General features: G+C 33.7%; 4 protein-coding genes, 2 long non-coding RNA genes and 5 other non-coding genes across 13 annotated transcripts in view; 4 read left to right on the top strand and 7 right to left on the bottom strand.

Moving 5' to 3' along the window:
* Positions 1–1,420: 1,420 nt before the first annotated feature.
* The window catches only part of LOC140972901 (malate dehydrogenase, chloroplastic-like), a 28,912-nt gene continuing 3,258 nt past the window's right edge, over positions 1,421–27,074 (top strand). Inside the window, exon 1 of the mRNA XM_073435374.1 lies at positions 1,421–1,424. The gene's annotated coding sequence lies outside the window, so the exon portion shown is untranslated. The remainder of the gene's footprint in view (positions 1,425–27,074) is intronic.
* LOC140972898 (protein DELETION OF SUV3 SUPPRESSOR 1(I)-like) lies at positions 3,890–9,628 on the bottom strand. 3 transcript variants are annotated; one of them, XM_073435367.1, is made up of 4 exons: positions 9,448–9,622; positions 7,030–7,157; positions 6,688–6,788; positions 3,890–4,176 (listed from the first exon to the last, which is right to left on the bottom strand). In XM_073435367.1, the coding sequence occupies exons 3-4, from the start codon at positions 6,779–6,781 to the stop codon at positions 4,031–4,033; spliced, it is 240 nt and encodes a 79-aa protein (XP_073291468.1). In that variant the 5' UTR covers positions 6,782–6,788; positions 7,030–7,157; positions 9,448–9,622; the 3' UTR covers positions 3,890–4,030. The 3 variants fall into 3 exon arrangements, with proteins under 3 accessions (XP_073291468.1, XP_073291466.1, XP_073291467.1); XM_073435365.1 differs by lacking the exon at positions 7,030–7,157 and having other exon boundaries at positions 9,448–9,628; XM_073435366.1 differs by lacking the exons at positions 7,030–7,157; positions 9,448–9,622 and adding an exon at positions 6,935–7,001.
* Positions 7,164–8,757, top strand: LOC140972900 (uncharacterized). Its single transcript, XR_012174552.1, has 2 exons — positions 7,164–7,515; positions 8,543–8,757. It is a non-coding gene; the product is annotated as an uncharacterized lncRNA (long non-coding RNA).
* On the bottom strand, positions 12,249–18,122 carry LOC140972897 (uncharacterized). The gene is made up of 3 exons (XR_012174551.1): positions 17,997–18,122; positions 12,945–16,935; positions 12,249–12,367 (listed from the first exon to the last, which is right to left on the bottom strand). It is a non-coding gene; the product is annotated as an uncharacterized lncRNA (long non-coding RNA).
* On the bottom strand, positions 16,301–16,379 carry LOC140974685 (small nucleolar RNA snoR122). Its single transcript, XR_012174842.1, has one exon. It is a non-coding gene; the product is annotated as a small nucleolar RNA snoR122 (small nucleolar RNA).
* LOC140974680 (small nucleolar RNA R44/J54/Z268 family) lies at positions 16,823–16,906 on the bottom strand. The gene has a single exon (XR_012174837.1). It is a non-coding gene; the product is annotated as a small nucleolar RNA R44/J54/Z268 family (small nucleolar RNA).
* On the bottom strand, positions 17,046–17,112 carry LOC140974677 (small nucleolar RNA Z267). The gene has a single exon (XR_012174834.1). It is a non-coding gene; the product is annotated as a small nucleolar RNA Z267 (small nucleolar RNA).
* Positions 17,424–17,510, bottom strand: LOC140974679 (small nucleolar RNA R44/J54/Z268 family). Its single transcript, XR_012174836.1, has one exon. It is a non-coding gene; the product is annotated as a small nucleolar RNA R44/J54/Z268 family (small nucleolar RNA).
* LOC140974676 (small nucleolar RNA Z267) lies at positions 17,623–17,691 on the bottom strand. The gene has a single exon (XR_012174833.1). It is a non-coding gene; the product is annotated as a small nucleolar RNA Z267 (small nucleolar RNA).
* Positions 18,845–19,726, top strand: LOC140972043 (uncharacterized). The gene is made up of 3 exons (XM_073434517.1): positions 18,845–18,980; positions 19,091–19,143; positions 19,404–19,726. The coding sequence occupies exons 1-3, from the start codon at positions 18,893–18,895 to the stop codon at positions 19,542–19,544; spliced, it is 282 nt and encodes a 93-aa protein (XP_073290618.1). The 5' UTR covers positions 18,845–18,892; the 3' UTR covers positions 19,545–19,726.
* On the top strand, positions 25,047–26,747 carry LOC140972896 (geranylgeranyl diphosphate reductase, chloroplastic). The gene has a single exon (XM_073435364.1). It carries the CDS (start codon positions 25,198–25,200, stop codon positions 26,596–26,598), a length of 1,401 nt encoding a protein of 466 aa, XP_073291465.1. The 5' UTR covers positions 25,047–25,197; the 3' UTR covers positions 26,599–26,747.

Genomic DNA, 27,074 nt, shown 5'->3' with positions numbered 1-27,074 from the left:
TTGGAAAGTTATTGTCAAAAATAAAATGATATATAAAAAGAAATGTTTATCATTATTAATGTATTAACCTATCACATTAATATTTAAAAACAAATAAGAAATAAATGCATAATTAAATGTAAAGTTGTTTCAATTTTTTTTTAAAAATTCAAATTTGAATTTGATATATTTTGAAAATAAAAACTACATTTCAATATTTGCGTCGATTATATCATTTTATTTAATTCCGGTAATATCTTTGTGTTACTTTTATATATATATAATTTTTAACACTCTTTATCATATTAAATAAAATATTTTTGCTATATAATATTATGTTTTCAAATTTTTTAAAAGAATGTCATCATGAATTTTTTATAGACTAATGGTGCGTAAATTGATATTATTATTACTATGTATCTTGATTAGATCTTTAATATAAATATTTTTAAACATGTCTTTGAAAATAATTAAAAATTTAATCAAAGTTTATTCATCTAATAAACGATAAATTTTTTGAATTTTTGAAAAATATTTATTTATTATTTAAAATTTAGATAAACAAAATAAATAATATCTAATTTTTTAAATATTTTTTTAATATTTTTATTAGTAACAGTTCTACACAACCAATAGAAAAAAACCTGTTTGACTATATTAGATTATTATCCTCAATTGAGTGTCTCTATAATGACATAAATATTTTTGATATAATAATTTTTTATAATAATGTTTAAAAGTTAAACATATTCTTTTATATTAATAATTTTAAGTAACTATTCAAACACTAATACTTATTAAGTTTAATTATTAATTATATAAAATCACATTTTGCGCATCGTATAAACGAAATACCAGTATCATAAAAGCAGCAGGTTGTTTAATCATGTGCTTGGCTTGTCATGTAATTTGAAGCGTGGACAAATTTTCTACCATTTTCCAAAACATAAAAACGACAGGTTATTGATCTTTTTCAAATTTCAATATCTATGCATCAATCAACAAATTTTTAAAACTAATTTGGATCTTAAAAACAAAAAAGATGTAAACAACATGATCATGGGTCAAAAAAAAAAAGAAAAAGAAAAAGAAAACAAGATCAAAGTTATAGAAACTTTCCATCATTTAAAAAATTTGTCCAGCAGCACCACCGTTCTGAGGAATTGTTTGAGGAAGAGGGAAAAAAGAGCTCGTCGCTCATGAATTTTTAGGCTTGTAAACATGGTAGGCTACAAGTGCATGGCGGAAAGCGACGAGTCCGTTCATATGACTTTTGACATTGATCACATTTTTTTAACATGTTTCCACACAGTATCGATGTCTAGCACCACCAAATCATCCACCTTTTTCATTCCCAGAAAATCAATTAGCACCTTATTCACTAGTGCCTTTTATTCGTTAAACAAGTCACTGAGGGTGGTTTTGAAAAGCCATTATCGGAAGTTGTCTAGGTCTGTACTGTAGGATTCTTGGTTTTGTAGGATTTTCAACTCTCTTTTTGGTCGTTTCCGCGTGTTAAAAAGTATATTTTGAGACATTACCAAATACAGAAAATGCGTTGGTCCACCACCATCATCACATTGTGTGTTAGTTAAAATGGAGATTTTTCAAAAATGTTAAAGTTGATCGCATTAGGAAGATATTTTCTCTTGGATATATATGACAACACATGGATACCCTAGTCTATAATTCCACCCTATCCAAGATTTTAGGTTTGAGAAACCGCATATTAAATGAAGAAAGCATAATCTCTCGTGGACCATTGTCCACATGAGAGTATAATGAGAGTATAGAAATATCAAAATCAGTTCAAATAAATGTCTATTATTATAAGAGATTCTCCACCACAAAATCCAAATATCAAGATTAATGATATTCACAACTAGCATCATCCACATGAATTCAAAAAGGTACATCTTATTACAAAAACCCGTTACTCAAATCAAATACTTTTTAAAACTGAAAAAACAATCTGTTCAAATGATATTTAGATAGCGTTGGTGTTTGCAAATATTTTAAAAAAGACAAAAATTTGTGTGAGACGGTCTCACGGGTCGTATTTGTGAGACAGATCTATTATTTGAGTCATCAATGAAAAAGTATTACTTTTTATTATGAATATGGGTAGGGTTGACCCGTCTCACAGATTAAGATCCGTGAGACGGTCTCACATGAGACTCACTTTTTAAAAAAAGTGAAAATGTTCTTTTACAAAATTTCACAAGAAAAATTCATTATTAAAAAGTATTTGCAAACATTACCCTAATATTATTAGTTCAAGATAACTTTTAAAAGATTTGAAGAAATTCTGGTTGGATGGAGAAAGAAACACATATAAACATATAAAATAAGCTAAAAGGAAAAGCAACGATTATGTGAAAAAAGTCATGTTCAAATCCAATAGGATAATACAATTGTAAACCAGACAAGGCAAGAAGATGACATCTGATGGCCAAAGTATGATAGCTACAATGTTTATTGGGTCCGTGAAAATGTTTAGTTGAAGTTCTACAGAAGGATCGACCTAGAACAAGCGAAGCACCAACTAGATTTTAGGAGGATAATTGGTTCTTGGTTTTCACAAAGCTGTGTTGATTCAAGAGCCACTTCACAGTAGTTTCTGATTGCATAGTCGAGATTCAGACACCAACGATGCATATATGGTGGCACTGGAGCAGATGGAAAAACACATTGGCACAGCCAAAAGGCAAAACTTATGCTCGAAAAACTTGTGTGAAAAATGAAAATCAGGATTTTTGAGATAGTTGCAGGGGTATTTTCAATTTTATCTACATTTTTTCTAGGATTACAAACCACCTTATCATTCTTGAAACTACCCTTCTTGATTCTTGATGATAATTTATTTTAGATAACAAACTTGAACTTCTGTTTCAGCTCCATCTGTCCAAGAGCATGCGTCCTTGCATAATGGTGCCATCAAAAGAGTTGGGGAAGAATATCTCGTTTGTACACGGCAGAATCGTCCCATATCTTCGAACAAGAATTATAGTCCAGAAAAAGTTGCCAACATCGATACTCCACCAAATGCTAATCTTGTATCCACAGGGCTCAGGCTTTCTTGCGAGAAAGAGGAGCAAAATTCCTCAGTTTCCTCTGGCATCCTATCTATTGGTAATAACCTTAAAATGGAGACGGATCAGTAGACGGAAGAATTCGGTCGATACATTAAACTTCAGATATCAAAATATTGTACACGTCCTTCATGGGGTTAAAACAACTTCCTTCAGTTTTATATTTCCTATACATAATCAAATATACCACGTGTATAAAATGAGATTGGGCATACTAAATTTTTTCATTTTAGTTTTGCTCCCACGCTAAACCTATGGCTCTGCCACTGTACACCAGCACTTTTTATGTTCTCAACCTCTACGGGCTCTAACAGTGTCTCCATGTATAGGAAGAGAATATTCTGAAGGGCTTAAGAGAGTTGAATCATCAGCACACGGTTTCTTTGTTAACACAACAGAAAACTACAAGAGAAGGCGCTTGAAATAGAGAACGTAAATCGAGCAAAGTACAACGAATGTGTTCATATGGATAGTGACTTCGGCAGTAGCTCCCAAGTATTATGTATATCCTGAACTGGATGGTCGCAGCATTTTCACATGGACAGTAAACTGAGAGATGAGTATGGATTAATTTTCGGCTAGCTCATATTTCGATATAGAAAATGTGTCATCTCTGATAGCCACGCGATCTATGCAAGACATATCGCTACAATATTCATATCAAACGCCCAGAAATATCACAAATCTAAGAAACGAGAAATTGACAGACCATTTGGACGATGTCAAATTTGCTCACAAATTGACAATTCATGTTAACACATTCGTTGTACTTTTGCTCAATTGCTCACAAGATGAAGAGCATGCCAAATCTTTGCAACTTCAAAAATCATGTCTGGTAAAAGTTTGCAATCAGAAATACAGCAAACAACATTGTTTTGGCGAAACAAAATAAGGCTTTGAAGATGGTATATATCTATACGGCAAAGTTTCATAACAGAGAAGTACTAAAATGAATAAAGTCATGTAGACTTGGCCTCGTTCTTCTCAGTGTTCCCCTCTAGTTCTCTCCTTAGCTGCAAGGAGAAATCATCATTTAGATCATCATCATCCCAATCATCTTCCCATTGCTGCAGTGCTTCTTTGCCTTCTTCTTTGTCCTCCAAATCTAAAAAATTCATCGCCACGAGCATAAAATACAGAAAATGCACAAAATAGTACAAGATGAATTCTGAGTCTCATTCAAAAACTAAGTTGGAGTCTCCATGATTGAGTCCCAACTCCCACACGCCCACAACTTCAATATTCCACTAAAAGAAGGGTGGAGAAGGGTGGAAAAGAAAGATAGAAGAAAAAAGACCACCGAGCAAACATCCAATTAACCGCCAATTCCTTATACAATCTGGTTACAGAAATTATCACCTCAGGTACAAATAAATAGTAAAAAACTGACCAAAAAAATATCAATCATCGAAGTATGATGCTTGTTCTATTTCCATAAATACAAGAGAAAAAATGAGTTGATCAGGGTGATTCGCTATTCATTCATCTTATTTGTCAGATAATTCAAATAAGAACCAAATCAATGAAAACATATGAGCTGGCGATTCATACATGACCATATCATTAACTTTTGCTATTATGCTAAGCATCCCTAAAATTTCGTATAAACGTCCAATGTGGTAAATGGATCCTGATCATCAATGGACAATGACAGTAAAACCTAATGAAGGGATTGACATATTGGTTGTAGGACTGAAATAAAGGCAAGGATAGGATGACAGCGAATGACTTGGCCAGTCTGTCCAAGGTCCAGGAGCAGCCATAAGTTGGAGTTGGATCGTGAACATGAACGTTCTCCTGTTAGAATGAATGGTATGACAAAGGATGTTGGACAAGAAATGAATTAGATTTAACTCCAGATCATTGCTTTTGCCATATTCTTTTTACCTAAAATCGTCACTATTCACCTGTTTCATTTTATTCTGAAGTTACGACAAATGTTGAGAGTTGTGACACCAGGAAAGCTTTACAACTGGTAAATACTTTACAAAATCTGGAAGCCATCGATCACAAATAAATGTATTAAATGCTAACCAATGAAGCTCTAGCAGCTCGCCATTATTAAGATCGGTGCCATCAACAAATCTTATCTTTATCTTTCAACATTTGCTTCCATCTGTCAATCAAACATTTATCCTTAACATGCCTCGAGGACCACACACAACCTCAGAACTAATTCTCAAAGCTAACAAGTACGAAGTACCCATCCAACAGAAACAGAAGCAAGCAAACTAAATACAACAAACGCAGAATCATAGTTGTCAATAGCGAGCGTAGCGCTCACATTGCACGTAGCGACGCGAAGCGAAGCCCCATGGCTACGGGACGCTATGCGCACTGCACTTCAAAGTAGCGAGCACTATTGTCGTTGTTATCGAGATAGCGTTTGAGGCGATAGCGTAAAGCAAAGCTACATAACATTTTTTTAAAAAAAGTAAAGCATTTTTGGACGCTCATTTTGCAAAAATTTTAGGCACAATTCTATTTCAATTCAACTCTGCTTCTCATTTTCTATTTCAATCTTCTTCGCTTCTCCCAATCAACCATAACATAAACCCCACAATTCTCCACTGCTTCTCCTCTTCATTTGCTCGTGGCTTGCCGGTCTTCGGGCTGTCGACCGCCGGACTTATATAAATAAATGCAGCTTCATTCCAAGAAAAAGAATAGGTTGGAGCAAAAAAAAACCTGAAAAATTTGGTGTTCATTAAGTACAACAGAGCTCTGAGACGTAGATACGATAGTCGTGATACCATCAATCCTATAATATTGAGTGAAATAGATGATGACAATGAATGGTTGGTAGGGAGATTAGAGGATGAAGAGCCTGACTTTGTTCATGATGGTGATGATTTGACTTGGCAAGATGTTGCAGATGTTGTTCGAGTAGATGAAGCTCCTTATACATTGAGGAAATCCAAAGGGGCCTCGAAAGCAACCCCTACATCAACGCGGGCCTCGAAGGCGACAACATCTACACCTATAGAAAGCTCGAAGGCGGTCACATCTAAGTCTAGAAGGAAAAGACCAATAAGAACATCCACTACACTTAATCTTGCAGATCAAGAGGATGAATTCGACATGAAGAAAGCGAAGAGAATGATACCGAGCGTTGTGCAATTTCAAATTAAGAAGATGGTCTCAATCTTGATGAAGAAGATGAATTTAAAATTATATTTTTCTAGTTTTAGAATTGAGGCTTTATATGCATTGAACATATATATTTGTTACTTAAGCATGAACTGTTGAATTGATGTTACTGTCCCCTATATATTATATATTTACATACTTGTGCCGCATAACTTTCAAATAGTCCTCGCTACGCTATTTGCTATGCGTTATAGCCACGGGAAACATTTGCGCTACGCACGATTGTCCATTGACAACTATGTCCATAATCAACTAACATGTACAAGATAGAGGAATCAATTTTGTGTACTTTGGACGAATCTCAACCTACGCAACAAGTTTCAATCACGAGAATGCCAACCCATCAACAAATTGAAAAATAAACATTCAAAACTGTCAACCCAACTATAAAATATGCCATATTCAAATAAAAGATTGTAAAACCCTTGTGAATACATAAAATATAGGGAAGGGATTAGAGTTTTACCATAATCAATTTCAAACTCCTCAAACTCGTCATCGTCTTCAAATAGATCAATTTTCGATTCTTCTGTTGTTGGCTTTGGTTGTTCAGTCGCCATTCCTACTCTATGTAACACATAAAAACCTCAGTATCCCAACATATAACATCATTTGAAGCAAGTCTCAACCAAAAAAGAGAAACATATATTTACAGCATCCACATGTATTCAACGCATAGTATACAAAATAAATCAAAAAGTTCAGTTCAAAACCTGTTCCGAAACCTAGCTTGTCGTGGTTATTATCAAATTGTTCACAAATTCACAGATACTAGAGAATCTGAGAAATACGAAAGGAATCAACTTACCAGATGATACCGCAGATTTGGATATAGCTTTTCTAACCCTAGAGGGGAAATTTAGTTGGAACTCGTAATTAGGGATGTGATAACAGAAACACAAACGACATCGTGTAGCAGCATGATCGCACCATGTACTAGATTATGGAGTGATGATGAAATGAAATGCATAGATAATTAATCAAACATAAAAAAAAATTGTTGTATCTGGTGTAAATTATTAAGAAAAACATATTTGTGTATTGTATTTGGTGTAAATTATTAAGAAATCCTATTTGTGTAGTGGTATAAAACTCTCCCAACATCGGAGATATTACAACTAAGAACACAAAGGAACAGAGGGTGTGGAAATTTCCATTCATAATGAATTTTTGTTCTATGTCCCGTATTTGCAGTACTTACCTATATAAAGGATAAATACAGTTACTTGAGGTTAAGATATTTACTTCCTAACTGTTGACTAATTACCAATTAAGTGTAAAACTCCCCCTCAAGGTGGACAACAAAGATCTTTGATAGCCATCTTGGAAATGAGTGGAAGGAAAAGAACTCTTGGAAGAGGCTTTGTAAAGACATGCAAGTTGAAGTTGTGAGCGAACTGGGTACACGATATATGCGATTCTGAAAGAAGCTGTTGTATCCAAATCAGATCAATAGCAGTTGCAGCCAAGGCCCGGTACTCAGCCTCGGCAGATAACAAAAAAACGTCATAATCACTTCAACTTGGCTTCTCCATGAAAGGCCGGATCCTAAACCTGAGAGGCCGGGCTTTGTGCTCCCATAGGAGAAACATAAAAATTTTCGTATAAATTCTTGGAAGTTGAAACAGTTAGTGTATGAAAGTGCCATCTATATTGAACCGCCCAGGAATAAAGAACAATAAAATGTGTCGTGAATGAGATGAACAAAAAGACGATTCGAGTTTAGAAATCAAACAACAAAGGTCTGATGTACATTCAGCATGAATTTCCCAAAAACAAAAAAAAAATCGTTTTTCCCCAATTTCGAATTAGATGAAGAAACCAAACAAAAAAACAAAGAAATCGAAAACCAGGATTCGTGGAAAAGGTGTCAGTTGGGATTAAGCTCTCGACATTGAAACAAAAAAATTACCTGTAAATTGAAAATTTGTCTTCCTCTCTTCTTTCTTTACATTTCTTTTTCATCCTTCAATTAGGGCACCATACAGATATATGGTTTAGCTATGTCCTAACTCCTAACCGATGACTACGAAATTAAAATATGAACTATTCGTTTTTTAAAAAAAAGAGCTATATTCACTTTTAAAAAAAGTAAAACTACTATATATAATTTTTTATTAAACGAAAATGCTATATAATCGATGACCTAGTATCCGATAACAAGGTTTCAAGTTTGGAGAAGACATCGAGTTCAAAATCCAATTATAAGAAATTCTTTAAAAAGTAATATTTCTCATTACTTTTCAAATAAAAAAGATATGCAAGAGCGATTAAAAAAAGAAGATGGATGTCTGTGAAATGGAGCGACCTGTGACAAGCAGATGTTGATTCTTTTGTTTCTTGCAAATTATACTGCATCTTGCACATAAATTTTAGAATCAAGTTGTGTGCACAACGGCAATCCTAACTTCATAATCTTGCCCACTAAATCCAACTTGTGCAATTCGAAATCAAACGTTATTTTTCAATACGGAATCCAGAGTCCAACAGTAGACCGTGGAAGTGGAATTGAACAACGCGAAAGAAAATCTTACTCTAGGCGGTAGTTGCGATGAAAATCGGGAGACAAGAACTGCTGATTTAGAAGAATAATATAAGAAATGGATTTGAAATGATGGGGTGAGAGGAGGCATTTCAAATCTGCTGAAATTAGTAATGGGCCATATCTGCTGATTTCAAATACCAAATCCCTTTTGTCCCCAAATCCAAATCAGCTCAAATGAACTAATCCAAACGCAACCTAAAATTAATGGACGATTTTGATCGATACAGTGATTTATACGTATAATAGAGCTGCGCTCTGCAGCTAAAAAGTGGCGAGCTTGAATGTAGTGCGTAAAGGGTTGTTTCCTCTACTACACTCTTTCACTGGAAAAATGGAACCTGGTTCTCAAAACAATAAAAGGAACGTGATTAGGGTTCATGTTCATCAAATTTAAGATGGGGCGCGGCGCAGGCGCCGGATTAGGCTCCGCAGCAAATTTCTTTGTCGTGTAAAACAGGACAGAAATTTCTGTTCAATCCGAAAAAAATTGTTCCACTTTTTTCTTGTTTTCGATCCAAATCTGGAATATATTTCATTGCTCCAATAAATTCACCAAACCCCGCATGCATCTACATTAGTCTTATTAGAAAATTATGGATCACAGGTTATCGTTTTCAATACAACAAGGATCGAAGACGGAAAAATAATGTATAAATAGAAACGAAGAATATCTTAGCTTACAATTTCGGTGATGCTTCCGAGCGCCGCTGCTTTTGATTAAGAGAGATTGTGAAGTGAAATCAAAGGTGGTATGGAGATAGGTGATTAAGCAGGCCACTAGTCGCCAAAAAACGCCCAATCCTGCTTAGCCCGTTTGACAGGATATGTTTTACCAAAAAGTCGGCCCGAATTAGGCTACAATCAAATTCTTTTGACATAATAGTACATTGGCTCTAACTTCGTTCGATTATAAACGAAACAAACTCAAATATTTAAAAATTCAATTCGACTCGATTATATCTTCATACATATATAATTTAGACATTAAATATGACGAGTGGACATGGTTGTTACTTATAAACTATACTAGAATTTTTGGCCTCGGTTTGAAGGACTACTATTATCCCATTGGACTCACAAGCATTTAAAATCATCGAATCTACATTTTTTTTAAAAAAAAAAATTTAATGTCATATTTAAATATATAGTCATTGATGCCAATATTACTTCAACTTGGTCTTGAACTCATATCCTTCATTTATTAGATAATTTTAGATCACTATAACGGTGCTTACCACAATTAATCGGATACTTTTTAAGTGGGAAAAAAATATTTGTTCAAATAATAATTAAATAGTGTTAGTGTTTACAACTATTTTAAAAAAAGACATTATGAAATTTTTCTTTAATTTTTTTTTTACAAATTTGTAAAAAAAAAATACACAATCACTTTTTTAAAACATTTACAAACATTACCCTAATATAATATTAGTTCAAGATAACTTTAAAAGATTTGAAGAAATTTTGTTGGATGTTGAAAGAAACACAAATAAACAAATAAAATAAGATAAAAAGAAAAATCTCGGAATTTAAGCTAACTCATCCCAGTCAATCAGTCTATTTATCCCAGCCAAAGGTTAAGTTGTTCCAGAGAGAATTCCTACGACATCAACAGGAAAACGGTCTAAAGCCAATATCGAAGAAAGCGGCGGCGCGGATCATTGTGCTATTTGCTAGAAGATGGTTTACAAACCAGACTGAGTACATAAACTATTAATGCCTCAATTGTATAATGACCAGACACTAACAACAAATGTTTATTATTCTAATCAACCAACCTCCCCATGAGATAATCTTTTGCACACTGCCTTTCTTTGTCTGTTAAGATCTTTAGTACATTAAAAGCATATAAACCAAATTTATGAATCAATTATTATGCTATCGTGGGTTCGTGGTACCAAACACACCGCAAGTGATTTTAATCATTAATTCGAGAAAATGACAGGCAAAGCTTGATACCAGATATCCGATTAGTTCTAAATCGACGAATATGTGAAAAAAGTTATGTTCAAATCCAATAAGATGATACAATTTTAAACCAGCCAAGTCAAGAAGATGGCATCTGATGGCTATTGTAAAAACATTGAACATTCAAAACATAGTGTTGAAATACGTTACGCACATGACAATGTATGAGTACAATATAACACAGGGAAAAACACCTTGGCCAGGCATGAAAGTGCCCCTCTGAGGATATGAGAGGTACCTCTGAACAAAAAACATGTCCCAAACAAGTACGAAAAAGGAATCAGAACCCCAAGTCATATCAAATTCTTGAATCCCAGGTGGTTTGAGTACTAAAGAAGAAGTTACACGGGGGAGTGACGAGGCTAAGACCCTTCGATCATAACCTGTGCAGGCTCTGCAAATTCCACGTTGCGAGTTGCTGCTAGTGGCCCTCTGCTTGCCTCGGTTTCACCACAGTTTGTCTCACTGCCAGACAGAATCCTCTGAGCTGACAGCGCGCATCAAGCCTTGGAACATCGAAAGATAGAACTGACTATGAGGTTGGTTTCTCGAGTATCGAGTTGTTATGACAACATTGGAAGATGACCTCTCTGAATCAGCCTGGATGCCAGATAATACGGTTAGATCGAGGTTCGGAAAGACCGAACACCGGCATCTAGGACATTTGACATTTAGCCGAAGCCGCTTGTCGAAGCATTCCACGTGAAAATTGTGGGCACAAGGAAGACCCAGAACCTGCATAGTGTCCAGTGAGGAAATTTGCGCAAGTACTCGTAGAATATCACACCTGTCTCGTATTATACACTATAATTCCAGGGAAGAGAAGTTCTAATTTTCATTATCGACTGGAATAGAATTGAATAATTTAGAACCAAGTATATAAAAAACTAAGTGTGATAGCAATTCGTATCTTTTAAATTGTACAATAGATGAAACATACATTTTGGTTTCAATTGATGCATCGTATGGTTAATCACGCGTGACACTAGATTCAATTGTTGCTCCCAATATAATAAAATGACGACAAAATAATCACAAGATACAGAATCTTAACAGCTGTCAGCTAGCATATTGCTAAAGTACAATGAGACTACTATATGGCGTAGTATCAGCTATCATCGCTCAGATTATTATCTTTGATTGAACATAGATAATCTCACCTCATATCTGACATAAAACTGGACACTCGCTGCAATCTGTAGGAACCGCTTTCAGCCTAAACTTTGGAAGTTCTTGAACAAGAGCCTCCACAGCTTCTTTCTATACGTTGAAACAAAATATCACCAATTTACAAAGAAAGGTAATAACATGAATTGAATGCAAGAATAAAGTTGGAAGCAAAATTTTGATGGATTTAAAATATTTGCTTCAAAATCAATTTCAGAGAGATTAAATTACAGAACGTTGAGAAAACCATGTTTCAAGACAGCCATTGATATAGTTGGTAAGACAAGTAAACCAAATAATTGAGTCGAGACCTCGCACTCGAGTTCTTTAAGTCACACATTTTTAACCTGAGCCGGGGTCAAGTACGGTCCAGGTTGGTAGCAGCGGCATCTTAGCCCATCCCTCTCATTTCTTGGCCTGCAGCCTCAAGCGCCCAATCTGGCACTCGAACCATGTCAGCCAAAACCTGAAGTAAGAGTAAAAAGTTTCAACACATCAAATAGTATAAAAATTAAAATAATGGTTTCTCACGTAAAGAAGACTCGCTTGCCCAAACTTGTTTTGAGCATCTCATAAGCTACTAAAGCTTGTGAGATATTTTAGTAACTTATAAACTTTTACATATTATTTAAAATTAATTTCGTTCGGTGTTTATAAAAAAATAAGTTTTCATAGAAAGCAAAAAAAATCAAGAGGGAAGAGAAAACAAATCAAATAATCAGAAGGCAGAAAAAACAACTGAATAAAATGGATCTGAGAATAATTTAGAATAAAAGCATAAATATTGAGACTATTTTGAATAAAACTTATTGCAAGATCTTAAACATAAACCAGTATTATTAGTTTTTCCGAAAGATCTCACGATATAATAACAGATTATTTATATTATCAAACAGTTTCGAACACCTTGTAAGCTGTTCTAAATAGCTTATAAGTTTAACCATATAGTTTCGAAGAAAGAGATACATACACCATGTGAACAGATAGATATAATGCCTCATTAAGCTAAGAAGAAAGCTCAAAATAAAGATCAGTTAACTGACCATTCCTATACAGATACCGGCAATGCACACAAGTCCACAATAGCTGAACACAGCAGCCAAATAAGGAAACCCCACTTCTGACCTTCTTCAGGTAACTGGACACGATTCCAGAAGTTCTTTCTATTTCTGGTATGAGGTATACGATCCATTAGTTCGTACTCAGACGAGGAAATTAAAACAGCTTATACAATCTCCTGAGTTAGTGAACCATAGGGTACCAATGATAGTCCAAGGCTCCAAGCCCACAAGAAGGGATAAAGAAGCAGAGCAAGAACGGAAATCCTACCACAAAAACGTACATATCTCTGCTGCCAACCAAGATCCCTATGGCCATGACAAATATCGTAAAAAGAATAATGCCGCTAGTTACAGGAAATAACTTAAAGAAACATAAAGGTGCGAGGAAAATTAACACGTAAATCCGAAGTTGCAAGTCAACGTTATGTACAAATTTATAGCTTAACACAACTTGCTAATAGGAAACTTTTATAAAAGCATGGTACTTTTTAAGGTTAGCAAAATGATGAGAGAAGTATTATGCAAGGAACGCATGCCATAAAATAGAGATTCATAAAACCTATATACCAAAGTATTAGAAAATCACGACTATTTAAAAAATTAAATTGCCAAGATTGAACAAGGAAAAAAGGCCTTACAATCCCATCCCAGCAGCCAGCCCATTATCTACAAACATCAAGAGCCAAAAAACAAACACTACCGTATAGTCTACCTGATAAAGAGAGGAAAAACACACATCATTTCGAGTCATAAATTTACTAAAAGCATGAAGATCGCTCACCACAATTCATATGTGCAATGGATGGATACATAGGTGATATCTCTTCCATTAATCACCACAATAATTCTAATGAAACAGTTGAGGACTAGTACAATAACCAGCAGAGTAAAATTAAAAATAGTAGATTTTCATACTCTAATTAACATAAAACGACGGAAATAAGAAAACAAAGTACTAATATATTTGAATCCAAGATTTAACATGAACTAAAAACTTGAAGAGTCAATGAAAGGATACATACTTGTTGCCAGCATAGACAAGTATATCCCCTTTTGTACCTGCAAACAGCCACACTCAGACATCACTCTTCCATTCCAAAAAAACTCAAACCCTCCTCAGCGTAGTTACCAAAAATCTAAGAGTTTCAAATTCTAACTAAAGCAGCTCATCATATTTAAATATATAAATTTTAATAGTAAAAAATATTATTATTATTATTATTATTATTATTATTATTATTATTATTAAATAAAATATACCAGAAAGCATATAAAATAATAATAAATGGAAAAATCACATTTGGACGCAGATGCCTTCATCGACAATAGAAACGTTAATTACATATAACGCTTTTGGAGCCCAACTAATTTTCCCAGGCTTCAACAAAAGAACGCCATTCGAATCTCCGTTCTTTCTTAGCTAATCATCAGGCCAGTCTATTGCCAAAGTTAATTATTTTTAAATAAATTGTACACTGCTTTGTTTAATAATTTCATGTAACCCAAAATAACCCCGATTACACATATATAAAGAAAAAAATGGACAAAAAACATGCAACAATAAAAAATGAACTCTTTATAATCTTGGTTATCTAACTTATTATCTAACCTCGGTCAACTTTTCGATTTGAAAAACTAACTCCTTTAATATATTGGAGACTTGCTTTTAAATATCCAACAACATAATTAAATGTGTCTTTGTTATGCAGTCACACAAAAATGTTTATGCACTCCATGAGCGACATATTTTTTGAGATGAAATTTGATGTAAAACATCGAAAATCTAGAACATATATATAATATTACAAAACAAATTGTTTTATATCTAGTACAAAAAAATAACATTTTGAGTATAAAATTGAAACAACTATATTAATATCAATAATTTCTACACTTGAATGTGTGTTCAAATATCATATATTAGTATACGATCTGAAAAAGTATACTGAAATATTTTATATTAGTAATACATTTTTAATGATTCTTTGTACCATTTTCACATGAAAAAAACATGTGTGTTTGATACCAAAATTCTTATTTGGACACTCAAAAATCAAATATTAATGATTGATCTGAAACATTTAACATTTAAATATCATATATCAATACCAGATTTTCAATGCTTTGCATCGAATTTTCACCCGACAAAAGTACATAATTGGATACTCATAATAATTCTGAAATATTTAATATTAAAATTTCATATATTGATAGCTATTTTTCAAAGTTTTGTACCGAATTTTCATCCAAAAAAGATGTCTCATTAATATCAAAATTTGTTACACATATTTGAGTACTCAAAAATCATATATTAACGTCATATCTAAAACATTTAATTTTGAAAAATCGTATATTTGTTCAAAATTTTCAATATTTTTTTACTGAATTTCATCCAAAAAAACACGTGGACCTAGGCAGAAACATTTTTTTGTGTCATTAGACTGCAAAAAAAAAAAAGAATCAATCTGACAAAATTAACATACACATTTAACAATTTGGATGAAGATCTATTGACCATTTGCTCTTAATATATTACAATACACTTGGGGAAATTATTTTAAAAAAAACAATTAACCAAGTTAAAATAACAAAATATCCCACCATACATATATTTTATAAATGGTTGTTAAAATTTCATAATATCACAAAAAATTAGGAATTTAAATGTTCCAAATCAGGGCAGTTAAAAACATACAAAAAATAGTTATCAAATTAACTTTTGTCAAACCCTTTTTCAAAAAAATATACATAACTCTCCTACAATTATTTAAAAAAAATTGAACAAAATTATAACACAATTTGACCAAATATGATTGGTCAAACGAAGGTTTTGACATCCCCATTTCCCAAAATTCCCCTCACAGTACACATAAGGGTTTTTCTGGAAAAACAAAGTCCAGTGTATGTTATTTTCCCAAAAAGACAGGCTCTCTGGCACGAGACCACCATTAGAGAAACAATCAAACTAACTAAGCCTACATATATTAAGGGAGAGTTTGAGGGAGTCTTGCTTTTCAATACAGCTAAAACGGGCAGTTTAAAACACAGTCCGGTCAACTTTTTTGCTTTTTACGAAAAATAAGCCTCTCATCAAACCGTAGAGACGTATTTTTAAAAAACAAATAAAAATGACCAAGTCTTATTGTCAAAATCTCCCTTCTAAAAAAATATACACGAGCAAATTCTGCCACCAGGGTCAATCTGGCTCGATAATATTTGCTATTTACAGAGAATATATTATTTATATGATATTTTAAAAACAATTCACTAAAAATGGCACCCTCCAGCAGATTATTATTCCGCTAACATAATAAACTAATTCTCCAGCATCCTAGACTTGCCTCAGAGGTAGTGACAATCAAATATCAACACTGCCATTTCTGATAATACGTGCAAATAGCTTATACATCATCGGCATATCTTTCAGTATGTAAAGGGATGCTGTGTAAGATGAAATCCGAGCAGAACAAAACAAGTACACCAATTAATTTATAAGAATCAGAGACTACAATCAGCATTTTCAAATAAAATATAAATTTGAATCGAAGAAAACAATTATTTAAGAGAGTGGTCAAAGAAAAGAAGGGTGTCATAGCCTCAGTTGCGATGATTCAAAAGTATAATCAAAGTGAACGAACTCATGGTTATGTGATGTATACATCACCGGCTGTGTTTCGATGCAAAAATACATAAAGTATGAAAGCACAACGAAATACTTTGGAAGCCGTTGCAATAGGCAAAGCCACAGAAACAAATAACCAGACACTTCAAAATTTTCAAGTGCGTCTCAAATTTGATAAAAATTAATTATAACTAAAGAAAAATGCACATAATCAAACATACACCAGATCGTGTAAACTGATGCATCAGAGAGATTCCCAACGACAAATCATCAATTTCTTAAGAAATTCTGATGTCCCTGTCTGTTTATCATCACTTGCATTAACTAACCGACTCGAATTGATAAAACCACCTAAAAAGCGTTATCAAGAAAATAGAAAACAAGGGTAATCAATGTGCAAAGTCACAACCAATATGAACAATACCTAAAGGCCACAACATAATCTTAAAAAAATGTTGAACTTGATGCCTCAGATTACAATATTTTCACAGCAAATCAAAGTATATTTAACACCATCGTTGGCACCAATGTAGAACTTCACAAGACGTTTTTTACAACATATAATGCACAACATAAAAAAAATGTTTATTACCAAATACCAAGCATCACAATGGATTCAAATATTGGAGAATCTGAGATTCATAATACTAATTTTTCCGGAAATTTGGATTGCAATGACTTGAAAATTGGTGTTATTTTAAGCACCGGATATAGCTTTTGGTAGACATTTATGTAATCGATAAAAGATTGTAAATATTTTTGAATTTTGACCATAAAAAGGAACATATGTCATGAACTAAAAAACCTAGAGAGAAGTGTAAAATCGACAATGAATTAACATAGCATCAGAGAGATTCCCATTAGACATAATCATCTTCCCCCAATGGAGCTCTGATGTCCCTGTCTATTTTATCATCATTTGCTAAGAATTAAAAAAATATAAACAAACGTTTTAAATTTTAAGTGAAATAAGCATTTCTAAAAAAAAAGGAATGCAAATTCATAATAGTGACAAAGGAAAAAACGTCAAATGCGTCAAAGCCTCAGATTAATAAGATTTTCATAGCGAATAACTCAAAGTATATTTAACACCATCACAGGCAGGACACAGAACAAACTGAACTATCCTTAACGCATGAAATAATAAAATAAAATGAATAAATATTTATATTTAAACTTATCATTGCATAAAGGAATAGTAGAATCAGATATTCTGATTTCCAATAAAAAAAATTTCATCTTTCTCCAGGAGAAGTACGACAAATAAATCATCTCATCATTTCCACACAATTCGAGGATCCCAGATTAAAAACGGTATTTAAAAATCAAATGCTAAAGAAATTTAACAAACCATAGAAATAGATGATCCAATTATCAGAAAATAACTTGGATCTCACAAAGGTAAAAGTTACCGAGCCCTTAAACAGAGAAGAGCGGCCGACGAAGGCGTATTCGAGCTCTTTAGATTTCTCAGAATTAGGGTTTATGATCAGCCGCTACAAAATGAGCATATGTATATATAAAGAGGAAAACTGTATAAATCCATCGATTTTGACCGAGAGTTCGCGGCTAGGGTTTCCAGACCCGAGCCAGAGTTACAGAAATACCCTTTTGTACACGAAAGTTGGGCTGGATCCAAGCCTAGTTGTATTAGGCCTGAAAATAATTAATTTTAAGAAAATGTCATGATTTTTATGTCCGACCCAACTAAATTGAGAATAGCCAAGCCTAATAAAAATCTGGTGTGGATCGAATACAAGATCCGGTAACCCGGTTCTGAATATTCTTTTTAATCCAAAGGTTTTTTAATCCAAATACTTATAGTCTGGAAGGTCTTGAGTTCGAGAGCTAGTAAGACATGTGTAATTTAATATCTAATGATAATTATATTATTTCAGAAGTATTTCAAAATACAGTATGTTAATTTAAATAATTATCCAACATAGATAGGCTAAAAATTAATTATTATATTCGAGATGAAATTTTTTTTAAAAAAAAATTAAAACTGAAATAAATTATGTTTTGATGAAAAATAATCCCAACACTGACCACATACATATTAAATAGTACGTATCCACATGCATGATGCCGATTATGACTTGTGCAGCATGACAATACCCCTTTTTGACTTTCTTTCATTTTGTCGCAGCAACAACCAGTCCCACTGCCCTATAATTAAATTAAATATATAAAATATTCCACCCATTTTTTATTCATATTATAGAAATTTCCTATGCAGAGATATATATGTGTGTATATATATATAAGATTTTGTGAGTGCGTATGGTTCAGATTTGCTTCGGCGTTCATGGATAATACTTCAAGTGCTGGAGTATTGCTGGTTATTTTGTGCTTTTCTTGCATTATCGGATTGAGTGGAGCAATCCCATTTACAAGTAAGCTAGCGACCAATTTTTAACATAAATACTTTTGAATTAATTCCCTCGTAAATCTTGAATATATAGTTGATGATGATTTCGTATGAAATTTGTTCTCTTATTTGCAGGAAATGGAAATCTGGTGCAGAAATCTCAAAGTTATAGGTCAGTTGCAGACATGGTATGTATAAAATGCTTGCTAAATATTGTTCATGTATGAATCAAAGACTGCCTTAACTATCTTGGCAATAGTACTTTTCTTGATCTTTCTTCTTTTTGATGACTTAAATTTTAAGTTAGTTTACATCAAATTCAAAAATCATACATAATCCCAAAAATTTTAAAGATACAATATTCAGTTATATATATATAAGTGGATGTAGTTGCAGTAGTCGGAGTATTCATTAAAAAAAATCGCTCAAGAGAAGTTTAAATATGCAGGAAAATAAAGGTGAAAGGTGGGAGTTAAACACAAAAAAGAGAAGACTGATGGAAATAGAGGTGGATGACTATCCAGGGTCTGGGGCTAATAATCGCCACACTCCAAGAACACAACTTGGAAGAGGCTGTCCCGACTGCTGAACTAATCGATATATCTCCGGCGTATTTCAGATACTTCAATCCTGAATTCGAGCTATAAGGAATGCGTGAGTGCTGTGGGTGTAGATTCCAAGTTCAGTGCCGTTATGTGCTGGATTACTATTTTGACGTTATCACTAATATCTTGTAAACTCCACGTTTCAGTAGTTTATCTCTTAACACGAGAAATCATGCGACTGAATTAAGTTCTTATGAGTTGTTTATATGGACATGGACAATCATCTCTTCTGAATTAGTTTTTGAGTGGAGTTATGCTCAAATACACGAACTTAACAATTTCTATATTTAAATTTTTGTTAAGGTTATTTATTTACTCTTTAACTTCTCCAGGATTGATTAAAGTATACATATGGTGAAGGGACCTACTTCTCAGCTAGAGTTGTAATAATTATATTGAGCAACATGTGGATTAATTTATGTTTAAGTGCATGTCCAGAAGTGCATGTCCAGAAGTGGAGCGCACTTTCTCTTGAGTGCAAATTCAAAACTATGTAATGTAATTTTCATTGTCGGGTGAAAAATATTAGGTCTCGGAATCTGTTAATTAATTTCTAATGGGAAAACATAATTAATTGGAAGTAAATATATACATGTACGTACAACTTTAATTGAGTTAATTAATTTTGCATTAACGAGCAATTTTTTGAAACCAAACTTTTAATTTATTTTGCGGTTGGAATAGAGTCAACATGAGAAATTATCAGAAATTCGGAATTTTGTTAAAATAACATTTATCAAATATTTTTTAGAAAAAAGAATAGTCATTATGGGGTAACGGGCTCTATTAAGTTTTGAACTGCTCAGCCCAATGCTCGAGCCTCCTAATTTCATAATAAAGACTCTCTCTTCGTGTCATTTTGAACCCATGCATTATTATTTTAATATAATATTAATTTCTGAATATCATTAAATNTTACTTTTATTGGTTTCAATAATCAATTAAAACTTATATTATGTTATAAACATGATTAAATTCAATCAAGTTTATTAAAATAACTGTAATTAATTAAAACTTAATTACGTGGTGAGGCTAATCAACTTACGCCATATGTTCATCATCCCCAAGGTAGCATCGGGCATGCAGTGCATTATTTTGGCATTTAGGATTTAAAAAGAATCAACTGCGCCATATGGCGCATGCATGCGGCAACGGGACCTGTTCACTATCCCCAACGTAGCATCGGGCATGCAGTGCACTATTTTGGCATTTAGGATGCCTTCACCCCACCTACTAACATATCTTCCCAACAATCTCAATGGGGTGGACAATCTATCGGACAGAAAGAATTTATTGAATGTGGTATAATGTAATATCTCATCTCCCAAATGAATGAGCAAACTTGGACATTTATAAGGGACAAGATGACCTCGATTATAGTACATAGACATTGTTTCTGATTAGACATCTATCCACGCAGTTGCGGAACCAGAAATATGGCTCTGCTCGAGCTAGAAGTTTAAATTCTAAAATCTTTTAATATTTTAAATTGATCTACTCAGGCTAATATCATATTATTCCAAAATTATACAAAAATTACATATAATTTTTTTAAAAAAATTGGACCACCTGGGCTTTATGCATGTGGCTCCGCCACTGTACCCACGCCTCTCTCCTGACAACTAACTGCCCATGCTTTGTCCTTTGTCAGTAAGCATGGTGATCCATACAGTTCTGGTCTTATCATGGGCACTGATTGTCAAGCTAATGATTTCGAGACATGGCATCTCATATTTATGGATCCGGAAATGACACATGTACCGAGGTGCTCGGCATATGATTGCGACGTGAGGCTCTGTCATCTTAGTCTCATTACACTAACCGTGCTAAGCCGAGAGTCCAGGCTCACTAGAGCGTGTGCTTGTCTGATCAGCTTCCCTGGTCACTGCAAATCTGGATATGTATCCGGGCTGGTTCTTATCCCAACTTTCCTTGTGTTTCCGACCCCTCCACGGCTCCACGGTTCGAGCTCTCGGATGATCCGGATAGTTCCTGGTGTATTACCAACTTCCATCGTCGTCAAATCTTTTTCGGCTATTAGAGTTAGTTTAGCTTAGCTACAAGGGAAGCTTTCATAGAGATGTGCGGTGATGATTATGAACAGAAGATGACATTCGACAGCTATTTGTACAAGAAAATTGTGCCTGGAAATCCGTTGGATGATTTGAAGTTGGCAATTAAAATTTTTGGGAGTGTGTGGAGGGCCAATGCTTTGAGGAAGGAGATGATAAGCTGAGATTTGTTTGAGGCTGCCTTATTCCTACGTCGTCTGCTACTATGATTGGCTAACGACGAGGAAATAATATTGATTATGGTTAAAAGGCAGATTCCTTGATGTTTCTAATTTTGTTGGTTGAATTTAAGTTTGTAGTCGGATGGGAGTATGTTTTATTTAGTTTTTTTTTTTAATCTTAATGGTGAAATGTGGTTGCAACGGTCTCATGCACAAATCACATCACAATTACAAAAATTCTCATGAGACGGTCGTATATGTCAATTTCGTGAGACAGATATTTTATTTAGATTATCTACGAAAAAATTATTTTTTATTATAAACTTACGTAAGATTAATCTATTTCACAAAAGAAATTGAGAACATCTCAAGACATGTGCATTTGCTTTATCATATTTAAATGACAAAAAATTGTTGACAATGGTCATTTCATAATTCAAAACTCTCAACATTTCTAGACTTCCACCATATTCCCCACAATGCGTGCCTTTAATGAATAACGAGTGTCTTGCCGAGTTTGTCACATCGTTATTTTTTGAACATTTAAATTAATTTTCAAGTCAAAATTAAAATTTTTTTGCTGAAATTAAATATTGAGTAAAATTTTACGTAACTGAAATATTAGTTTTTCTTTTATTACAATCACTACTTAATTGAATATTCAACGTCGCTTATATTCTTTTATTTCAACAACGATTAAGAATCTAGCCACTATACTTTGAAATTTGAAACAAGCTGATTTTGTCTAATTTTTAATAACTTGATCGATGATCAAAACAGTCCATCTTAAAATAGCGGTATCGATTCAACTGAACGGTTGGACCATAACACTGTTATATCATATAAAATAATAATATATTATATATTATATTTTAATTATAAACATTTTAAAAATGTATATAAATAATTTAAAATATATATTTTACAATGTTTAAAAAAACAAATAAGCTTTAATACTGCTAAAATAATGTTTAAACAAAGTTAAAATCCAAATAATCATATATAATCAAAAATAAAATTAAAACAAAACTTTTGAACCGGTCCAACCTGTTTCGACCTGTTCAATTCTGGTTCTTGATTGGTTTGACAGGTAAAACGGTTTTTTGTCATGTTCGGAGTGGATCTATGACCAGTTTTAGGTCGAACGGAAAATAACAATATGAAATAACGATTACCAAAATATAAAAAAAAATAAAATAAAAACCGAAAAAGGAAAATTTTGGCTTGATTCCAAACTAATATCGAAAATTTTGGTTCGATCGGAGTCTTGAAAATTTCTGATAAAACCAAAACTGAATGATATAATAAACCAAAAAACACAAGTAATTTTATAAAAGGAGATTTCTTACTGTTATTATCTTCTAAGTTCTTATAAAAATTTTTATACTTTCATCGCTTGGCTTTTAAAATAAAATGATGAAGATAATTTAAAAAAAAAAAACTGATACAAACCACTTTTAATTCTGTAATTGAATTAACGCCTACCAAATTTTAATGTTCGCAACCAATGCAGAGTCGCACACATGGCTCGTTAAGGTAGACAGGTTAGCTCTACCTGGCAAATATAAATATAAACAGATTAATTAATTTAAATTAAATATTTTTAATAATTTGTGTTCGAAAGGATGTTAGTCATCGATGGACTTATAGATATAAAGACAACTTATCGATGTTTGAGAGGTGCATGAGTTAGTGAAGTAGATAGACGTTTGATTAATGGTAGGAAGTTCGATTCTTTTGTCAATAATTTATCGGACAAACATATCGTACAAGATTTACAAAGTACGACTCATTTAATTAGTATGATTTATAAATTATTGTGTTAATTTGATAGTTTAATCTTTACAAATATGATTCATCACAATTTTAAATTAACATTTTATAAGGTTTAAAAAAAAAATTTTAAAATTCAAACAGAACCCACCGACCCACCTACCTACCCACGATGGTGGACTCGTGTAGCATTAAAAAACATGGTTGAATCAAAAATCAAACTGAGTTGATGGCGAGTAGAACATATATTAAAAGATAGTACTTGTAGGTTCTCATGTCATATATAATTTAGTAATATAATTAGAATAATAATTAATGATAGTTATTATTATTAGTATAATAGATTATTGATAGGAGAAATAATAATCAGATCAATTATTTTATAGATATTATTATAAAATATATATGAGGATGATTTTAATAAAATAAGTTGGAGGATCCAAAATTTTAAAAATATTTTATAAACTGTCAAATAAGTTATTTGATATCACTTAAGGTGTTTTTATAAAATTTTAACAAAAAAAAAATTTCAGAATTAAGTTTGACAGGTTTTCTCAGCTTGAAAAATATAAATATAAACAAATTAAACTATGTTAAATATTCCTAAATCACAAATAACAATGATGATTATAATTATATTTTGCGTCAAAAACTTATAATTTATTTGACGTCAAAGTCCCAAGTTTGAAATGAGCCCTCGATTCAAAAATAAACTATAACAAACTAAACTATCTTCCCACACTTAAACATATACTACTTCCTCTGTCTCAATTATATAGACTTCATTTTCTTTTTTTATTGTTGGTAATATATCTTATAGTTTCTATATTTAATAGCATGTTTTTGTATTGTTCTTACTAATACTTTTATTAACTAAGTATTAGAAAACTTGTAATCATTTTTTTAAACACAAAACTGCTGTAAGAATATTTTTTTGAGTCAATTTAATGTAGTAAATCTCTTACCGGACCAATGAAAATTTTTTGTTTTTATACCAAAAATATTAGTTTGCTCCTTGATACTAGTGTCCTGAGCATTTTACTTTATTTAACAATTATATTTGGAAGATAATTTTTTTAATAATTTCAAAAAGGAAAAAAAATACTGTGCTAATACATAAAAATTCAGCTAATGTATTCTATTTAATTATCACAAAAATTCATGTACGAGTATCTTACAAGTCAATTTCATGACTATTTTTACAAAAAAATAAATTTCTCACGGTGATTATTATTATTTAATTTATAGTGAAAATTGTATAGTTTTTCTAATACCGTCAAAAATTTAAAACAAGATTTATTAATTTGTAAGTAATTTATTTGGATATTATCCTCTTTCTTTCTCGAGAATAAATTTAATGGATACGTGGCTCAATCGCAGCCTTTCATAAGATGCAAAATTTGGACCATGACTTCAAAAAGTTGAGAAGACTACACACTCCAATTGTCGACTTCAATTAATACATAGAAATATCTCCTTTCTTATCTCTATTCAGTCTCCGCCCTTCATCGTCGCCCATCCAACCCTCGGAATCCCAAACCATATCCAATATAGGATCCATTAGTATATCAAAAATTCCCCCCACTCCCTAGTCCACCCTCGAACTCCACGCTTTCCCAAGAATCTCAACAATGGCTTCTATCACCCTCAAATTCTTCGTTGGACTCCGCCACTCCACGGCGTTGGACAGCCATTCCGCAGCGGTTGCTACCAGTCCTGCTGTTCTATCCCACCGCCGCAACGTACTCCGTATAAAGGCCTCAAAATCTAGTCCAAGAGTCGCTGGCCGCAACCTCAGAGTGGCTGTTGTAGGCGGTGGTCCAGCTGGTGGTTCTGCGGCGGAGACGCTTGCGAAGGGTGGCGTTGAGACTGTCCTCTTTGAACGCAAGCTTGACAACTGTAAGCCATGTGGGGGTGCTATCCCGCTATGCATGGTGGGAGAATTCGACCTCCCGTTGGATATCATTGATCGGAGAGTGACAAAGATGAAAATGATCTCACCATCGAATGTGGCGGTCGATATCGGGCGAACGCTCAAGCCCCACGAGTACATCGGAATGGTCCGTCGTGAAGTGCTCGATTCCTACCTGCGCGACCGCGCTGCGGCCGCTGGTGCCACGGTTGTCAACGGGCTTTTCTTGAAAATGGACCTTCCTAAACAGAAAAACGCCCCTTACGTCATGCACTACACCGATTACAACTCTAAAGCCGGTGGTGCTGGGGAGAAGAAAACGATCGAAGTCGATGCTGTCATAGGTGCAGATGGCGCCAACTCCCGCGTAGCGAAGGGCATAGGCGCCGGCGACTACGAATACGCCATCGCATTCCAAGAGCGCATCAAAATCCCCGATTCCAAAATGAAGTATTACGAGGATCTAGCGGAAATGTACGTCGGGGACGATGTTTCCCCGGACTTTTACGGTTGGGTTTTCCCCAAATGCGACCACGTAGCCGTGGGCACTGGCACCGTAACTCACAAAGGAGACATCAAGAAATTCCAAACCGCAACCAGAATCCGAGCGCAAGACAAAATCGAAGGGGGCAAAATCATCCGGGTCGAGGCGCACCCAATCCCAGAACACCCAAGACCCCGAAGAGTCCTCGAACGGGTAGCACTAGTCGGCGACGCAGCCGGATACGTGACAAAATGCTCCGGCGAAGGGATATACTTCGCAGCAAAAAGCGGACGAATGTGCGCTGAAGCCATTGTTGAAGGATCCGAAAACGGGAAGCGAATGATCGATGAAAGTGATCTGCGAGTCTACTTGGAGAAATGGGACAAGACTTACTGGCCGACATACAAGGTTTTGGATGTGCTGCAGAAGTTATTTTACCGATCGAATCCAGCAAGGGAAGCTTTTGTAGAGATGTGTGCCGACGAATATGTGCAGAAAATGACATTTGACAGCTATTTGTACAAGAAAGTTGTGCCTGGGAACCCATTGGATGATTTGAAATTAGCTGTGAACACCATCGGAAGTTTGGTGAGGGCGAATGCTTTGAAGAAGGAGATGGAGAAGCTGAGTGTCTAAGATCTATGATCTATCTCTTCCATTTGAATCGTTGTATGGTACACTTAATTACAACATGTTGTCATGTCTTAATGAAGTTTGATGAAATTGAGGAAGAAATAACACTGCATTTTGATTTTTTTAAAATTACAGCTGATTTCTTGGTTGAATTTAAGCTTCTGTTTGGTGTATGCTTCCTTTAATCTCTCCGATGATGATCCCAGACCAGTCTTGAAATCACTGGTCTGAAATCACATATATACATAGAAATAAACAAAAGTTCTAGTACTATTATATTAATTAAAGATTTCTCGAGCCATAACCTTAAATTTAGACCTTCTGTTTCCCCTTGAATTCATATTTCGCATTGTTGAATCGGAGCTCCTTTAATCTCACTGAAGTATTCTGTAATTTAGTTCTATAGATTGAAAGTACTACGTGCATCATCAAACTCTGGCATATTTAATTTTCTCACCAACATGTATAAATAAAGAACG

The sequence above is a fragment of the Primulina huaijiensis genome, chromosome 3 (assembly GCF_012295235.1).
Source record: "Primulina huaijiensis isolate GDHJ02 chromosome 3, ASM1229523v2, whole genome shotgun sequence".
In the NCBI taxonomy this organism is placed as follows: domain Eukaryota; kingdom Viridiplantae; phylum Streptophyta; class Magnoliopsida; order Lamiales; family Gesneriaceae; genus Primulina; species Primulina huaijiensis.
Note: the sequence above shows the minus strand (reverse complement) of the source record. Positions and strands in the feature narration are given on the sequence as shown.